The sequence below is a fragment of the Apodemus sylvaticus genome, chromosome 6 (assembly GCF_947179515.1).
Source record: "Apodemus sylvaticus chromosome 6, mApoSyl1.1, whole genome shotgun sequence".
Lineage (NCBI taxonomy): Eukaryota > Metazoa > Chordata > Mammalia > Rodentia > Muridae > Apodemus > Apodemus sylvaticus.
The window spans coordinates 124573150-124592501 of NC_067477.1; the positions used below are offsets into that span (position 1 = coordinate 124573150).

General features: G+C 40.6%; 1 protein-coding gene across 2 annotated transcripts in view; it reads right to left on the minus strand.

The window, feature by feature from the left end:
- Window positions 1-19352, minus strand: part of Strn (striatin) — a 94126-nt gene that overhangs the window by 34411 nt on the left and 40363 nt on the right. For both annotated transcript variants that reach the window (XM_052186390.1, XM_052186391.1), the window contains exons 3-4: window positions 7898-7971; window positions 4288-4366 (exon numbers count right to left, since the gene is read on the minus strand). In XM_052186390.1, coding sequence (XP_052042350.1) covers window positions 4288-4366; window positions 7898-7971 — 153 coding nt within the window. The remainder of the gene's footprint in view (window positions 1-4287; window positions 4367-7897; window positions 7972-19352) is intronic.

A 19352-nucleotide genomic window follows, 5' to 3' on the forward strand; every position in this document is an offset into this window, starting at 1 on the left:
TCACATAGGAATTAGCATTGTAAAATTTAAAATGTAAATAAAAGTATTTCTTCAAGCTCACTGACTATATAAGGTTTAACAGACCAGTACCATGTCAGTAAGACTTGTTAATACTATTCCAGCTGCAGATGGAGCTGTCTCTTGCAGTACCAGCCTCTACAGTCACGGAGGAAAACCAAAGAACTGTACAATAACACTATTCATTTATCCTAAGAAACAGTTCTTCCATTAATTTCAGAGCACACTTTTTGCTTTAGGAAGAATGGAACACTCTCCTCACAAACTCTACTATTGCTATGTTAGAATAATGGCTCCAGTTGTTTTAACATTTCTTACGTGAAGTGTCATTACTAAAATCTGCAAAGAATGTTTCTAGTGTAAATTTTTCTTTCCACAACACAGAAAAAGAGAATATTTTTTTCATAAGAGTCACTTTAAAAAGAGATGTTTCTGACTTGAGAAATTCAAAAACAAAAATAAATAATTAAATTGTAGGATTTAAGGTATATAAACTCATGTGAATTTGTGTAATTCAATAGAGTCAGAGGCACAGAAAAAGAGCACAGAGCATACAGTTACATCCATGGCTCAAGCCCAATTGTGCCACTTACTTGACATGCAATTTTCTCTTAAACTTTTTATTCTCATCAAGGAGACCTAATATCACCCACGACATATAGAAAGCACTCTACACCTAAGAACTCCAGTGTTAAATGCTGATAATGATTTGTTTTAACAGGCCAAGCGTGGTAGTGGTAGGACCAGAACAAAGGAAATGACAGTGACAACACGATATAAGGATAACATGTGTTTGTTTATATAGTAGGTTTAATGAAGAAACGAGGAAAGCACAGGTGGACAAGACAATAGTTTAAGGCCAGCTCACTTCAGGATTTCATTTGTAGAGTTAATAGAGCTGAAAGACACCTCACAAAGACAGGTAATCAGACAGGACAGGATAGGATGTCTTATCAAACTGAGATGTTCACTGTTCAAACCCACTCAGTAGTCACAGGAAAGTCTTCATTTTAAAAATCTGAAATTATAAATTCCCACTTCCTTGAATTTAACCAGACATTTCTGAAGACTACTATAATGACGCATAAGCTGTCCTAATACTTAAAATGATAGGCTTATGTATTTTATGGGTATGAATGTTTTGCATGCATGGTGCATGTGCACCACATGCGTGCCTGGTGTCCACAGAGGTCAGTTGAGGGCACTGGATCCCCTGAGACTGTAGTTATGAGTGGTTCTGAGTCACCATAAGGGTCCTAGAAACCAAACCCAGGTCCTCTGCAAAAACCAGCCAATGCTTGATTTTCCTAAGCCATATCTCTAGCTTGTTTTTTCTACTTTTAATAATTAATATTTGATATGTACCTTGCTTTGACAACAAAACTAAATCACATATCTGTTTTAAACTGCTCTGTCAGTCATGCAGAGTATCTCTTAGTAAATAGCTGATGCATAGCTTACTGATAAAATGTCACCTTTTTCAAAAGGTATGTAATGACTTTTAAAGTTTTGAAAATGCCTTAATTTACTATGAAATCACTTCTCATTAACAAAAACAAAAAGCTAATCAGCATTTAAAACTTATTTCTATTTTTAGTGTATGAATGCTTTGTCGGCATGTATATCTGTGCACCATGTGTGTGCCTAGCACCTGCAGTGGCCAGCAGCAGATGCCAGATCACCTGATTTAGAGTTATAGGTGATTGTAAGCCAGCATGTGGGTGCTGGGAACTGAACCCAGGTCCTCTACAAGGGCAGAAAGTGCTCTTAACTGCTTAGCCTCCCACAGCTGTTTAAGAGCACTTAGCCATTTAAAAATTGAAAATGGCTAAGACTGGTAGTGCTTACCTGTACCAGAGCTATTGGGGAGGCTCAGGGAGGGACAGTACAAACTCAAGGCTAGCCTAGTTAATTCAGTGAGACCACATCAACAAAGAAATAAGAAGGCTACTGACTTGCTTGAGTTGATTTTATATCTGGCCACTTTGCTGAAGTTGTTTATCAGCTTTAGAAGTTCTTTGGTGGAGTTTTGTGTCACTTAAGTATACTATCATATCATCTGCGAATAGTGATAGTTTGACTTCTTCCTTTCCAATTTGTATCCCTCTGACCTCCTTATGTTGTCTAATTGCTCTAGCTAGAACTTCAAGTACTATATTGAAAAGATATGGAGAGAGGAGGCAGCCTTGTCTAGTCCCTGATTTTAATATGATTGCTTCAAGTTTCTCTCCATTTGGTTTGATGTTGGCTACCAGTTTGCTGTATATTGCTTTTATTATGTTTAGGCATACCAGTCAGAATGGCTAAGATTAAAAATTCAGGAAACAGCAGGTGTTGACGAGGATGTGGAGAAAGAGGAACACTCCTCCACTGCTGGTGGGATTGCAAGATGGTATAACCACTCTGGAAATCAGTCTGGCGGTTCCTCATAAAACTGGGCATGAAACTTCCAGAGGACCCTATTATACCACTCCTGGGCATATACCCAGAGGATTCCCCAGCATGCAATAAGGACACATGCTCCACTATGTTCATAGCAGCCTTATTTATAATAGCCAGAAGCTGGAAAGAACCCAGATGTCCCTCAATGGAGGAATGGATACAGAAAATGTGGTATATTTATACAATGGAATACTACTCAGCAATTAAAAACAATGAATTCATGAAATTCTTGGGCAAATAGTTGGAACTGGAAAATATCATCCTAAGTGAGGTAACCCAATCACAAAAGAACACACATGAAATGTAGTCACTGATAAGTGGATTTTAGCCCAGAAGCACTGAATACCCAAGACACAATTAACATATCAAATGATTCCCAGGAAGAAGGAAGGAGAGGCTCCAGGTCCTGGAAAGGCTTGATGCAGCTGTGTAGGGGATTACCAGGACAGAGAAGTGGGAGGGGGTTGATCAGGAATGGGTGGACGGAAAAGGGCTTATGGGGAGGGGGGAACAGGAAAGGGGAAATCATTTGGAATATAAACAAAGAATGTAGAAAATAAAAATAAAATAAAAAAATATATCAAAAAAGAAAAAGAAGTAAACAAGCAAACATGAAGTACATGTGGTACAAGAAAACAAGTGCCCTGTTGGTACAAGAAGCAGGGCACTTTTCTGGCATACTTAAGAACCTAGGTTCAAACAATATCAACCAACCAAACCCCCATCCCTAGAGCTTCCAGGGACTAAGCCATCAACCAAGGGGTACACATGGCTCCGGCTGCATATATAGCCGAGGGTGGCCTTGTCATGCATCAATGGGAGGAGAGGTCTTGATCCTATGAAGGCAGGATAGATGCCCCAATGTAGGGGAATCAAGGGTGGGAGGTGGAAGAGGGTGGGTGAAGGACCACCCTCATAAGAGGCAGGGAGAGGGAGGATGGGGTAGGGGGGTTCCAGGAGGCTAGGAAACCGGGAAAGGGGATAATGTTTGAAATGTAAATAATGAAAATAGCCAATTAAAAAAAAAAAGAACCTAGGTTCAACTTAGATTACCAAAAGTAAATTTGAAAAGATAAATACATGTTGTATTTAAGACTGAAGTGAGTACAGAAATGAAAATCCACCTAATGGTTTAAATCTTTTCTAACTTTGTCTAGATCAGTGATTTTCAACCTATGGGTAGAGATCTCTTTGGGGACTTAACAACCCTTTCATAGGGGTCACATATTAAAAATCCTACATATCAGATAATTTATATTACGATTCAAACCAGTAACAAAATTACAATTATGAAGTAGCAACAAAAATAATTTTTCGATTGGGAGTTACTACAACCTGAGGAACTGTATTAAAAGGGTCACAGCATTAGGAAGGTTGAGAACCACTGGTCTAGACAAAAGACAGGTATAGATATTGAGCTTACACTTCCACATTACTATTCATCACCAAAGGAGGTCATGACTGGAGCTCAAGCAGGTCAGGAAGCGAAGCAGGAACTGATGGAGAAGCCGTGGAGGAATGTTTCTTACCGGCTTGCTTCCCTTGGCTTGCTCAGCTTGCTTTCTTATAGAACCCAGGACTACCAGCCCAGGGATGGCACCACCCACAAGGGGCCCTCCCCTCTTGATCACTAATTGAGAAAATGCCCACAGCTGGATCTCATGGAGACATTTCCTCACCTAAAGCTCCTTTCTCTGTGATAACTCCAGTTTGTGTCAAGCTGACACGCAAAACCAGCCAGTACAATATGAGTTAAAAATACAAAAGAGAAGCATAAAAAACTGCTCTTACTTTCAACAAGTAAGAACATTTAATCTTGGTACTTACTGTCTAAGTAGCTGCCGGCCTTGTTTCCACATTAACTGACTATTTTGCTGTGGCTGCACCTCTGTTTCATTACCTTCATCTGGAGAATATCAAATCACAATGAAATTGACTAATTTTTACATGTTTGGACAACCCAGTTCATAAACAATGCCCAATAAATATTTATAAGGTTAAGAATAGGAAAATTCAACTTTTAAAAGGTACGTTTTAGGACAATATGAATGCTTTTAAACAATTTTGATAACAGAACTCTGTATGATTAAGTATCTCCACCGGATTCCCTTTAGAACATCAGAACTAATAACAGTTTTTCTTTCATTTTCACTAGCCTGAGAATTTTCCTCTAAAACAAAGAATTATCAAATCAAGTTACAGGGTGAGAACCACATAGAATTATTATAAAACCTAGAAATGGTAGTTAAAACAAAACAAACAAAAACCAGAAACTCCAAACAATCCGACAGACGTATGTAAAGAAATAGTCTCAGCTGGGGACAGGACGGTTGGGAGACTGCTTGCCTGGCATGTGTTCTGCATGAGACAAGGCATAGTGGCACAAAGTTGTAATCTACACTTGGGAAGTAGAGACAGAAGGATCAAAAGTTGACAAGGAACCAAGACTACATGAGACCTTGTGTCAAAAACAATGAAATTAATAGCTAAGCCAAACCTCTAGCCCCCTGATAAAGTTTATTTATGCACAGCAACTAGACCTTTGAACTCCTAAAGAGCTCTGTAAAACTTATGGGGTAGGGGATTAAAATAACTATAGATTTTATATCTACATACAGAATGTAAATACTGTGATTAAACATAAGTTTTGAAGCAGACAATATATAACTATGATAGTTTTCTGAAAAAGTACCTGTTTTGTTTTATTTTTATAATTTTTTTTTTCTGGCATTACAGGGACATAGGTCAATCTGTAAAATAACTGCTATGTAAACATGAAGCTTTGAGTAAATACTATCACTCACATTTCAAAAACTAAAAATTAAAAAAAAGAAAAGAAAAAGGCCAGTCTGTATCTTTAATCGCACCACTAGGAAGGTCGGGAGACTGGAGAGTGACTGAGACTGACTAGCTGGCTGTCTAGCTGAATCTGTGAGCTCCAGGTTGTAAAGCCAAATGGAGAGCTCTGCCTGCAAGGGCCCACCCAGTGCTGGGCACACTACCACATCCTGCCCTCCCTTAGGACTCCCAAGCCACTCGGACCACCATCTGTCTTCAGGCCCTTGCGGCTGCTTGCACTGCCTAGTAAGAGACTAGCTCACCTGGCTCGGCCCTCTCAGACTCTCCCAATCAAAGACGATGGTTAAAAAAAAGGAGAATACACAAGAATACTGGACACCAAGTTACAGCTAAAACACTAAGTAACTAAGCATGGGGGTGGGGAGGAGTGTGGTACTTTCAATAGATATGGCTCCTACAGCATAAGTAGGGCACTATTAGGAGGTGTGGCCTTGCTGGAGTAGGTGTGGCCTCGTTAGAGAAAGTATGTCACTGTGGGACAGGCTTTGAGATTTTATATGCTCAAGCTACACCAGGGTGACACACAGTCTCCTGCTGCCTTTGGATTAAGAGGTAGAACTCTAAGCTCCATTCTGCAGCATCATGTCTGCCGCATACTGCCAGGCTTTCTGCCGTAATGATCATGGACTAAACCTCTGAAACTGTAAGCCAACCCCAATTGGGTGTTTTCCTTTGTAAGAGTTGGTATGGTCACGGTGTCTCTTCAGCAGTGAAATCCTAACTAAGACAGAGGTGGTATTTAAAGATGAGAGAAGTATGGCCCAAGTTACATATAAAGAGCAGGTCCATGAAAATAAAACTTACTTCTCTGTGGGAACCATGTGATTACCAACCAGCCTTGCAGAGAAAACAAGGAATACTCCAGAATGAACAGAAGAATAAGCACATCCAAGGCTAATGATGGCAGGTTGACAGGTATGCAAAGTAAGACTGCCACACACCACAAAAATCAACAAAATTGACAGCAACTAATACCCATCTTCCAATAATGCATCTACATGGTAATCGCCTCAAGTCCTCAAAGGATACAACTGTATTAGAACAAACTATATCAGAAAACAGGATCTATCTTCCTGTTGCCTACCAGAAATACACCTCCCTCTCAAGGATAGACATTCCCTCTTAGAGGGAATGGGTGGAAAGAATGTCTACAGATAAACCACAATAAAGTAGGTGACTTTAAGTGTCCAGTTTTACAGACAGACAGGCCATCCAGGCCACAACAAAAATGAAGAGAAATATCAAAGCTGAATGCCATTAAGTACTAAATGGACTTAATAGATATCTATAGAATATTCCACCCAAACACTATAGAATATGCATTATTCTCAACAAACCATATTAGTTTCTCTAAAACAGACATGTATGTGGACAGAAAGCAAATCTTGACAAACTTCTACATGTATTCTATCTGACCACAATGGAATAACGCTTGATATTAACAACAAAGCAAAGTATAGAAAAAGCACACTATGTAACAGAGATTAAAAGCTCAGTAAGTGTTGAGCTTGGTATGCTGGCAGAGGCCTTGTGTCCCAGAGGCAGTTAGATCTCGTGTGCATGAGACCTGCCTGGTCTACAGAGATAGTTCCAGGCCAGCACTGGCTACATACTGAGACTGACTACACAAAACTGCACAAAACAACACAGGACAAGACAGTTAGTGAATGATGAATAGGCCACTGAAGGAATCAAGAAACAAAGAAAAACATTCTTGGAATTAACTGAAATGAAAGCACAACATCTTAAAACCTCTGGAATAAACAAAAGCAAACCTGAAAGGGGAACTTATAGCTCTAAGTACCTACAAACATAAACAAGGCAGCAGAAAGAGGGGCTGGAGTTGGCTCGGCAGTGAAGACTGAACTGTTCTTGCACAGGAGTCTGAGTTCAGGTCTCAGCATCTTATCATGGCTTACAATCACCTGTAACTCCAGCTCCAGGGGCTCAATGAATACCCTCTGCTGGGCGCCACAGAAGCCTCTCTCATGTACACATGAGCATCTAAACACAAGTGCACACAATTTAAAAATGAAAAAGTAAGAAAAAACATATAATCTCAGATAAATAATTTTAAAATGTACTTCAATAGTTTGAAAAAAAAAAAAACAAGGAAAAAAAAACAAAACAAAAACAAACCCGAAAGCAATAGGTAAAAAGAAAGTATCTAAATTGGGGCACAAATAAATGAAATGGAAAAAATGCAAAGAATGGATGAAATGAGTTAATGTTTTAAAAGATAAGTAGGATTAACAAAATCTGGCCTGAATTAATAAAAGACATAGAAAATCCAAATTAATAACACTAGAGGTCAACAGAGAGATTACAACAGATATCAAAGAATTTCAGAAAAATTTAAAGACTGACTGTAGAACACAGGCAGAGTCTAGTCAATACTACCCGACCATATCTGAACCTTCTACTAACTGTAGAACACACAAAGAAGATTATGAACTAAAAAAATGGTACAGATAAAGAAAGGTGGTATAAAATGGTCTCAACTTACAGTTTCAATGTTTCTACAAAATACTAGACATTAACTTTTTATTACTTAAAACTTCCTTTACAGCTAACTTACCAGAATCATAGCTTGGAGGCTTCATGTCTCCCTGATTCAGTTCTGTCCCATATTTCAACTTGTGGTATTTGGCTCTAACAAAGAAATGAGAAAATACAAGCCATGTTAAAACACATGCAAATGACCTTTAAGGAGAAGTGTGCAGCAGTCCTGGTTGAGCATGCCTAGACTTTTAAAGGTGTAGGCCCCGAAATTCCTATGGTGCCAAATACTTGCCTTTTTTGTTGTTGAATCACCAACTGTAATTACAGTGAAATTAAAGGGGAACACTAATAATCATAAATCTTCCTTTTGTACCTATAAACTCTAATTTCTGTTATATTCAAATTATCTTGATGACTATAAGCTGAAGTTTACCATCAATGAATAAAAGAGGTCTAACAATTTACTTTGCTACATTAACCTTTCTCAATATTTGAACTTATCCTAAAAAGAAACATTACCTATAATGTTATGTGTCTTATTTGGTAATTACAATTCAAATATTCTTATAGTGTACTATCAAAGCAAAATAAATAAATGAAAAAGCCCAGACAAAATCATCTATGCAACATGTGGTATCTTAGCACTAATGATTAAATATTTCCCTTAGTCAACATATACTTTGTCTTTAGTTAGAAAAACATCCCATGACTAGGAGGTCTGTCTAATTTCTCTTTAAAGTTACCAAAGTATTACTATTTTCAGCAAACTGGACTAGCCATCTAATTTAACTATCTCAGAACTAGGCAAATGATAAAAAAAAAATTAAGATTAACTAAGAATAACCACATCAAATACACTTGTATACCTTAGCTCTTTTTCTCTACAAAATGAAGGGTTTTTTAAAGTAAATATTCAATGAGCTAAGATAGACAATAAAAATATATAAGTTAAACCAACAATTTTCAGAACCAAATGTAAGCAATGAAGGAAAAGAATCATAAACAAACTGAAAGCTTTTCTTCCTTATAAAAAAATTATTGGGGCTGGGGGATAGGGTGTGTGTGTTCTAGTGACTCAGCAGTTAAGAACCCTGGCTTCTCTTCCTGAGGTACAATTCCAAGCAGAAATCCAAATCCCTCCTCAGGCACCAGGCACACACATGGTACATATACATACATACATACATACATACATACATACATACATACAGGCAAAACATATACAAAACAAAAATAAGTTAATTTTTAAAAAATGGTTAAGTGGGGAGGGAGGAACCCGGGAGGGAGTGGAGGGAGAGGGAACCTAATGTGGAACTGGTGAGGGAAAAGGACTGAAGCCTTGAGGGCCAGCAGAAAGAATGGAAACAGGCCACCTCAGGAGGGAGGAGGTGGGGGAAACCCTCCAGAATGCACCAGAGACCTGGGAGGTGAGAGACTTAGATGAAATGCATGACAGTAGGGAGAAGGAACTTATAGAGCCCACCTCCAGCAGGAAGACAGGGCATCAAATGAGGGAGAGCGGGTCATCCCACAGTCACAACTCTGAGCCATAAGTGTTCCTGTCTGAAAGAACTGCAGGGGGGGGAATGGAGAGGGCCTGAGAACAAGAAGGCTCAGCAATAGGTTCAAAGTGGACTCCAGCTCAAGGGGCGTTCCCAGGGCCTGACACTATTACTGAGGCTATGGAGCACTCACAAAAAGTACAGAGACACAGTATGACAGCACTCCGGAAGACCCATCAAGCAGCTGAAGGAGTCGATGCAGATGCTTGTGCCTAACCAATGGACAGAAGCGTCTGACTGCTGTTGTTGGATTAGGGAAGGCTGAAAGAACCTCAAGAGAAGGCCAATCCTGTAGGAGGACCAGCAGTCTCAATTAATCGGGACCTCCGAGATCTCTCAAACACTGGACCACCAAACAGGCAGCATATACCAGCTGATATGAGTCCCCTAGCACACATACAGTAGAGGAATGCCAGGTCTGGGTTCATTCAGAGATGATGCACCTAACCCTCAAGAGTCTAGAGGCCCCAGGGAGTTTAGAGGTCAGGTGGGGTAGGGGTGGAGACAGCCACGTGGAGACAGGGGGTGGGGAGGAGGTATGGGATGTAGAAGAGTCAGAGGGTAGACAGGGATGGGAAGGGAATAAAATATAGAGTGTAAAAAATTAAATTAATTAATTAAAAGAATGGATAGAGTCCATGCCATACCATTCTATATAATTTAAAATTAGAAAAAGAAAATTATTCATTCCAATATACAAACTACCAAAATTCTTCATTCTTTTTCAATAATCATTTTGTAGTCACAGAGAAAAGTCAGTTTTTTTTATTTAATTCACTCGATTTTTTTTATAGGGGGGGTCTTAAGACAATTTACAGATTATAGACACCCAGGGAATGAACCATTAACCAAGGGGTACACATGGTTCCAGCCAAAAATGTGGCAGAGGAATGCCTTCTTGGGCATCAGTGGGAGGAGAGGTCCTTGGTCAGGTGAAGGCTCAATAGATGCCCCAACAAAGGGAAATCAAGGGAGGGAGGGTGGGAGTGGGTAGGGTGGAGGGGCATATATGTGGAGGTAGGGGATGGGAGGAAGGGGGTGGGGGCTTTGGGGAGGGGGGAATCGGGAAAGGTTTTACCATTGGCAATGTAAATGAAGATGATATTCAATAAATAAATAAAAAAAAGTAGCAGCGGGCGACGGCGGCAGCAGTGCAGCAGTGGCTGGTCCAGCTGAAGGGCCATCAGCAGTGGAACCAAGGCGACACAGGGTCCAGTTAGGCCCTGCGCACACGACCACTGACCTTCGCTGACCAGCCGGGCTGCAAGCAGCTGCGGTTTGGCGGCGCCTTTCGCTGCACAGAAGCCACTTCAGAACTCGGCCTCCCACCAGTCAGGAGAGGCTCACCTCCATCTTGGTTTCGGACTCCAGAGACATCGGACAGACTGAGGTACACAAACATAATCCGAGGCCAACACTGTGGGGGTCTGAGCCCGACGGGCGTTGGCCTGCACCCAGGCCCTGGGCTATTCGGGGGGCCATCGGGGTGCCAACCCAGCCAGGAGGTGTTTTGCCTGGACCTGTGCGCACGCCGCCATTTTGCCTACAGGACGACAGAGAGCTCTGGCGAGCAGAGCCATAACAGGCATAGCCTGAGGCTAACAAAGCGGGGGTCTAGGCCCAAAAAGGCCCAGGACTGACCCCAAGAACTGGGCGGCTTGGTGGGCCATCTGTGTGTCAACCCGCCCAGGAGGTTGTTAGCACAGCAGACTCTCCCGGCGCTTTCAGGGAGTGCGAGCACGCACACACCCTCCATCCTGGTCACCTGGCAGACCCAATTAACAGTCATAGCCCTAGGGGAACTTTGCTCGGACCATGGCCCCCCAGGCTTTTGCCTGGCCTGGGCGGCCAGGCTAACCTTGTGTGCGCCAGCCCAGTTGGGGAATCGGCTGCCCAGCAGAGTGATCAGAACACAGGGGAGGTCCCGGCAGCATACACCGTCCGCGCTCCCTGGGGGTGCACACAGGCTCCATCTGGTCCACAGACACAATCTGGAGCAAGGCCTCAGGCGGGAGCCCTCAGCTCAACTCTCTCCGCTTCCGGATCCAGATCAGCCTGGGCGGCAGCAAAACATCTCCAGGTCCTGCAAGAGGCTAGAGGGGCTTCCGGGCGGCCAGCAGGGAGAAGTCAGTGTGCTCCAGTGAATCCAGCGGGCCCCAGCGGGAGCCTTAGGGTGCCTGCTTCAGGATCTGAACAGCCTGGGCAGCAGGACCCTGTCTACAAGCAGTGCAGAAGGTAGACTGTGCACCAGAGGCCAACTGGGAAGGGGCAGCTTGCACTGGTAAGTCTGGCATTGACAGGACCAACTAACACCAGTGAGATCTAGATGGCAAAAGGCAAACGCAGGAACATCACTAACAGAAATCAACGCAATATGGCAACATCTGAACCCAATTCTCCTCTACCAACAAGTCCTGGATACCCCATCACACCAGTAAAACAAGATTTGGATTTAAAATCACTGGTCATGATGCTGGTACAGGAACACATGAAGGACATACTTAAAGAAATTCAGGAGAAAATGGATCAAAAATTAGAAGTCCTTGCAAGGGAAACACAAAAATCATTGAAAGAAATCCAGGAGAATACAAAAGCCAACAAGGAGGAAACGCAAAAAACACTTAAAGAAATACAGGAGAACTTTGGTCAACAGGCTGAGGTCATGAAAGAGGAAACGCAAAAAACTCTTAAAGAACTACAGGAAAGCACAAACAAGCAAGTGAAGGAGCTAAGCAAAACCATCCAGGATCTAAAATCAGAAGTAGAAACAACTAAGAAAACTCAAAGGGAGACAACTTTGGAGATAGAAAGCCTTGGGAAGAAATCAGGGGAGAGAGATGCAAATATCAACAACAGAATACAAGAGATAGAAAGAATCTCAGATGCTGAAGATTCCATAGAAACCATGGACTCAACAGTTAAAGAAAATGCAAAATGCAAAAAGCTTGTAACCCAAAATATCCAGGAAATCCAGGACACAATGAGAAGACCAAACCTAAGGATTATAGGCATAGATGAGAGTGAAGATTTACAACTTAAAGGGCCAGCAAATATCTTCAATAAAATTATGGAAGAAAACTTCCCTAACCTAAAGAGAGAGATGCCCATGTATATACAAGAAGCCTACAGAACTCCAAACAGACTGGACCAGAACAGAAATACCTCCCATCACATAATAATCAAAACACCAAATGTTCTAAACAAAGAAAGAATATTAAAGGCAATAAGAGAAAAAGGCCAAGTAACATATAAAGGAAGACCTATCAAAATCACAGCAGACATTTCACCTGAGACTATGAAGGCTAGAAGGTCTGCAGATCTCATGCAGACTCTAAGAGAACACAAATGCCAACCAAAACTACTATATCCAGCAAAACTCTCAATCACCGTAGATGGAGAAACAAAGATATTTCATGACAAAACCAAGTTTACCCAATATCTATCCACAAACCAAGCCCTACAAAGGATAATAGGAGGAAAACAACAATACAAGGAGGGAAACTTCACCCTGGAAAAGCAAGATAGTAACCTTTCATCAAACCGAAAAGAAGTTAAGCAATCAAATTTAAAAAATAACGTCAAAAATGATAGGAAGTAACAATCACTACTCCTTAATATCTCTTAACATCAATGGACTTAATGCCCCAATAAAAAGACACAGACTAACTGACTGGATACTTAAACAGGACCCTACATTTTGCTGCTTACAGGAAACACACCTCAGGGTCAAAGACAAACACTACCTTAGAGTAAAAGGCTGGAAGACAATTTTACAATCAAATGGTCTCAGGAAACAAGCTGGAGTAGCCATTTTAATATCAGATAAAATTGACTTTCAACCCAAAGTCATCAAAAGAGACTCTGAGGGACACTTCTTGCTGGTCAAAGGAAAAATACAACAAGAAGAACTCTCAATCCTGAACATCTATGCTCCAAATGCAAGGGCACCCTCTTTCGTAAAAGAAACTTTATTAAAACTCAAAGCACACATTGCACCTAACACAATAATTGTGGGTGACTTCAACACTGCACTTTCCTCAATGGACCGATCAGGAAAACAGAAACTAAACAGGGACACAATGAAACTAATTGAAGCTTTGGACCAATTAGATTTAACAGATATATATAGAACATTCTATCCTAAAACAAAAGAATATACCTTTTTCTCAGCACCTCATGGCACCTTCTCCAAAATCGACCATATAATTGGTCACAAGACAGACCTCAACAAATATAAGAAGATCGAACTAATCCCATGCCTCCTATCAGATCACTATGGAGTAAAAGTGGTCTTCAATAGCAACAAAAACAACAGAAAACCCACATACACGTGGAAACTGAACAATATTCTACTCAATGATACCTTGGTCAAGGAAGAAATAAAGAAAGAAATTACAGACTTTTTAGAACACAATGAAAATGAAGACACAACATACCCAAATCTATGGGACACAATGAAAGCAGTGCTAAGAGGAAAACTCATAGCCCTGAGTGCCTCCAAAAAGAAAATGGAGAGAGCATACATTACCAGCTTAATGACACACCTGAAAGCCCTGGAACAAAAAGAAGCTATTTCACCCAGGAGGAGTAGAAGGCAGGAAATCATCAAACTCAGGGCCGAAATCAATCAAGTAGAAACAAAGAGAACCATACAAAAAAATCAACAAAACCAGGAGCTGGTTCTTTGAGAAAATCAACAAGATAGATAAACCCTTAGCCAGACTGACCAAAGGGCACAGAGAAAGTATCCAAATTAACAAACTTAGAAATGAAAAGGGAGATATAACAACGGAAACTGAGGAAATCCAAAAAATCATCAGATCCTACTACAAGAGACTGTACTCAACACAACTGGAGAATCTGGAGGAAATGGACAATTTCCTTGACAGATACCAAATACCAAAATTAAATCAGGACCAACTAGACCATCTAAACAGTCCCATAATGCCTAAAGAAATAGAAGGAGTCATAGAAAGTCTTCCAACCAAAAAAAGCACAGGACCAGATGGTTTCAGTGCAGAATTCTATCAGACCTTCAAAGAAGAGTTAACACCAATACTCTTCAAACTATTCCACAAAATAGAAACAGAAGGAACAATACCCAATTCCTTCTATGAAGCCACAATTACGCTGATACCAAAGCCACACAAAGATCCAACAAAGAAAGAGAACTTCAGAGCAATTTCCCTTATGAACATCGATGCAAAAATACTCAATAAAATTCTTGCCAACCGAATCCAAGAACACATCAAAACGATCATCCAACATGATCAAGTAGGCTTTATCCCGGGAATGCCGGGTTGGTTCAATATACGGAAATCCATAAATGCAATCCACTACATAAACAAACTCAAAGAACAAAACCACATGGTCATTTCATTGGATGCTGAAAAAGAATTTGACAAAATTCAGCATCCTTTCATGCGTAAAGCCTTGGAGAGAACAGGAATTCAAGGCCCATACCTAAACATAGTAAAAGCAATATACAGCAAACTGGTAGCCAGCATCAAACTAAATGGAGAGAAACTTGAAGCAATCCCACTGAAATCAGGGACCAGACAAGGCTGCCCCCTTTCTCCTTATCTTTTCAATATTGTACTTGAGGTTCTAGCTCGGGCAATTCGACAACATAAAGAGATCAAAGGGATACAAATCGGAAAGGAAGAAGTCAAACTATCATTATTTGCAGACGACATGATAGTCTACCTAAGTGACCCAAAAAACTCCACTAGAGAGCTCCTACAGCTGATAAATAACTTCAACAAAGTGGCAGGTTATAAAATCAACTCAAGCAAGTCAGTGGCCTTCCTATACTCAAAGGATAAGCAGGTTGAGAAAGAAATTAGGGAAATGACCCCCTTCACAATAGCCACAAACAGTATAAAGTATCTTGGGGTGACTCTTACCAAACATGTGAAAGATCTGTATGACAAGAACTTCAAGACTCTGAAGAAGGAAATGGAAGAAGACCTCAAAAAATGGGAAAACCTCCCATGCTCATGGGTCGGTAGAATCAATATAGTTAAAATGGCCATTTTGCCAAAAGCAATATACAGATTCAATGCAATACCCATCAAAATCCCAACTCAATTCTTCACAGAGTTAGAAAGAGCAATTATCAAATTCAACTGGAACAACAAAAAACCCAGGATAGCTAAAACTATTCTCAGCAACAAAAGAAAATCTGGGGGAATCAGTATCCCTGACCTCACGCAATACTACAGAGCAATAGTGTTAAAAACTGCATGGTATTGGTACAGTGACAGGCAGGAGGAGCAATGGAACAGGATTGAAGATCCAGAAATGAACCCACACACCTATGGCCACTTGATCCTCGACAAAGAGGCTGAAAACATCCAATGGAAAAAAGATAGCCTTTTCAACAAATGGTGCTGGTTCAACTGGAGGTCAGCATGCAGAAGAATGCGAATTGATCCATCCTTGTCTCCTTGTACTAAGCTCAAATTCAAATGGATCAAGGAACTCCACATAAAGCCAGACACTCTGAAGCTAATAGAAAAGAAACTGGGGAAGACCCTTGAGGACATCGGTACAGGGAGAAAATTTCTGAACAGAACACCAATAGCGTATGCTCTAAGAGCAAGAATTGACAAATGGGACCTCATAAAATTACAAAGTTTCTGTAAGGCAAAGGACACCATCAAGAGGACAAATCGGCAACCAACAAATTGGGAAAAGATCTTCACCAACCCTACATCAGATAGAGGGCTAATATCCAATATATATAAAGAACTCAAGAAGTTAGACTCCAGAAAACCGAACAACCCTATTAAAAAATGGGGTACAGAGTTAAACAAGGAATTCTCACCTGAAGAACTTCGGATAGCGGAGAAGCATCTTAAAAAATGCTCAACTTCATTAATCATTAGGGAAATGCAAATCAAAACAACCCTGAGATTTCATCTTACACCAGTCAGAATGGCTAAGATTAAAAATTCAGGAGACAGCAGGTGTTGGAGAGGGTGTGGAGAAAGAGGAACACTCCTCCACTGCTGGTGGGGTTGCAAATTGGTACAACCACTCTGGAAATCAGTCTGGTGGTTCCTCCGAAAACTGGGCACCTCACTTCCAGAAGATCCTGCTATACCACTCCTGGGCATATACCCAGAGGATTCCCTACCATGTAATAAGGATACATGCTCTACTATGTTAATAGCAGCCCTATTTATAATTGCCAGATGCTGGAAAGAACTTAGGTATCCCTCAACAGAAGAGTGGATGCAAAAAATGTGGTATATCTACACAATGGAGTACTATTCAGCCATTAGAAACAATGAATTCATGAAATTCTTAGGCAAATGGATGGAGCTAGAGAACATCATACTAAATGAGGTAACCCTGACTCAAAAGGGGAATCATGGTATGCACTCACTAATAAGTGTATATTAACCTAGAAAACTGGAATACCCAAAACATAATCCACACATCAAATGAGGTACAAGAAGAAAGGAGGAGTGGCCCCTGGTTCTGGAAAGACTCAGTGAAACAGTATTCCAGTATTCGGCAAAACCAGAACGGGGAAGTGGGAAGTGGGAAGGGGTGGGTGGGAGGACAGGGGAAGAGAAGGGGGCTTACGGGACTTTCGGGGAGTGGGGGGGCTAGAAAAGGGGAAATCATTTGAAATGTAAATAAATTATATCGAATAAAAAAAATCAAAAAAAATGGGAAAACCTCCCATGCTCATGGATCGGTAGAATCAATATAGTTAAAATGGCCATTTTGCCAAAAGCAATATACAGATTCAATGCAATACCCATCAAAATCCCAACTCAATTCTTCACAGAGTTAGAAAGAGCAATTATCAAATTCATCTGGAACAACAAAAAACCCAGGATAGCTAAAACTATTCTGACCAACAAAAGAAAGTCTGGGGGAATCAGTATCCCTGACCTCAAGCAATACTACAGAGCAATAGTGTTAAAAACTGCATGGTATTGGTACAGTGACAGGCAGGAGGATCAATGGAACAGGATTGAAGATCCAGAAATGAACCCACACACCTATGGCCACTTGATCCTCGACAAAGAGGCTGAAAACATCCAATGGAAAAAAGATAGCCTTTTCAACAAATGGTGCTGGTTCAACTGGAGGTCAGCATGCAGAAGAATGCGAATTGATCCATCCTTGTCTCCTTGTACTAAGCTCAAATTCAAATGGATCAAGGAACTCCACATAAAGCCAGACACTCTGAAGCTAATAGAAAAGAAACTGGGGAAGACCCTCGAGGACATCAGTACAGGGAGAAAATTTCTGAACAGAACACCAATAGCGTATGCTCTAAGAGCAAGAATTGACAAATGGGACCTCATAAAATTACAAAGTTTCTGTAAGGCAAAGGACACCATCAAGAGGACAAATCGGCAACCAACAAATTGGGAAAAGATCTTCACCAACCCTACATCAGATAGAGGGCTAATATCCAATATATATAAAGAACTCAAGAAGTTAGACTCCAGAAAACCGAACAACCCTATTAAAAAATGGGGTACAGAGCTAAACAAGGAATTCTCACCTGAAGAACTTCGGGTGGTGGAGAAGCATCTTAAAAAATGCTCAACTTCATTAGTCAGTAGGGAAATGCAAATCAAAACAACCCTGAGATTTCACCTTACACCAGTCAGAATGGCTAAGATTAAAAATTCAGGAGACAGCAGGTGTTGGAGAGGGTGTGGAGAAAGAGGAACACTCCTCCACTGCTGGTGGGGTTGCAAATTGGTACAACCACTCTGGAAATCAGTCTGGTGGTTCCTCCGAAAACTGGGCACCTCACTTCCAGAAGATCCTGCTATACCACTCCTGGGCATATACCCAGAGGATTCCCCACCATGTAATAAGGATACATGCTCTACTATGTTCATAGCAGCCCCATTTATAATTGCCAGATGCTGGAAAGAACCTAGGTATCCCTCAACAGAAGAGTGGATGCAAAAAATGTGGTATATCTACACAATGGAGCCATTAGAATTCAGCCATTAGAAACAATGAATTCATGAAATTCTTAGGCAAATGGATGGAGCTAGAGAACATCATACTAAGTGAGGTAACCCAGACTCAAAAGGTGAATCATGGTATGCACTCACTAATAAGTGTATATTAACCTAGAAAACTGGAATACCCAAAACATAATCCACACTTCAAATGAGGTACAAGAAGAAAGGAGGAGTGGCCCCTGGTTCTGGAAAGACTCAGTGAAGCAGTATTTGGCAAAACCAGAACGGAGAAGTGGGAAGGGGTGGGTGGGAGGACAGGGAAAGAGAAGGGGGCTTAAGGGACTTTCGGGGAGTGGGGGGCTAGAAAAGGGGAAATCATTTGAAATGTAAATAAATTATATCGAATAAAAAAAAAAGTAGCAACAAAAGTCTCTAAGCCTTAATTATATATGTAAACACATAGAAAGCACTTCCCATACAACATAATGCATTATACTGCATTCTAGTGGTCTTACAAAAAACCTGCAATATTAATTTTTTAAATAATCGGAAAATATCATATGCAATATATGTGGCAAAACAGTCACATTATCTACTACTATTTCACAAAAATTTAGATGAAAATAAAATATATAAGTAACTGTTGTGTTTAGGACAAGCTCTGGCTCCTGAAATCTGTGTTTCCTTACTAAATTTTCTAAAAAAAAAAAAAATTTTTTTTTTTTCTAAAATAACCCTCCTCAATCTTAGGAACATTCTCTGGGAAAAAAAAAAGCTAAAATGTTTCTCAAGAACTCGCAGCTTCCCATCATTTTAATACTTCAAGTCACTGTGTTAACAATCTTGTTCATTATTCTTTTTCTGTCTCACTTAAACTACAAGATAAACAGATCTCATATTTCATATCTACCTAGACTTCCATTCTCAACTGGCCTTTACTTGATAAAATAACATCGAACATGTTTAATAACCATAAAAGACTAGAGAGAGACTAGGGAGGTGGCTTCAGTGGTTAGGA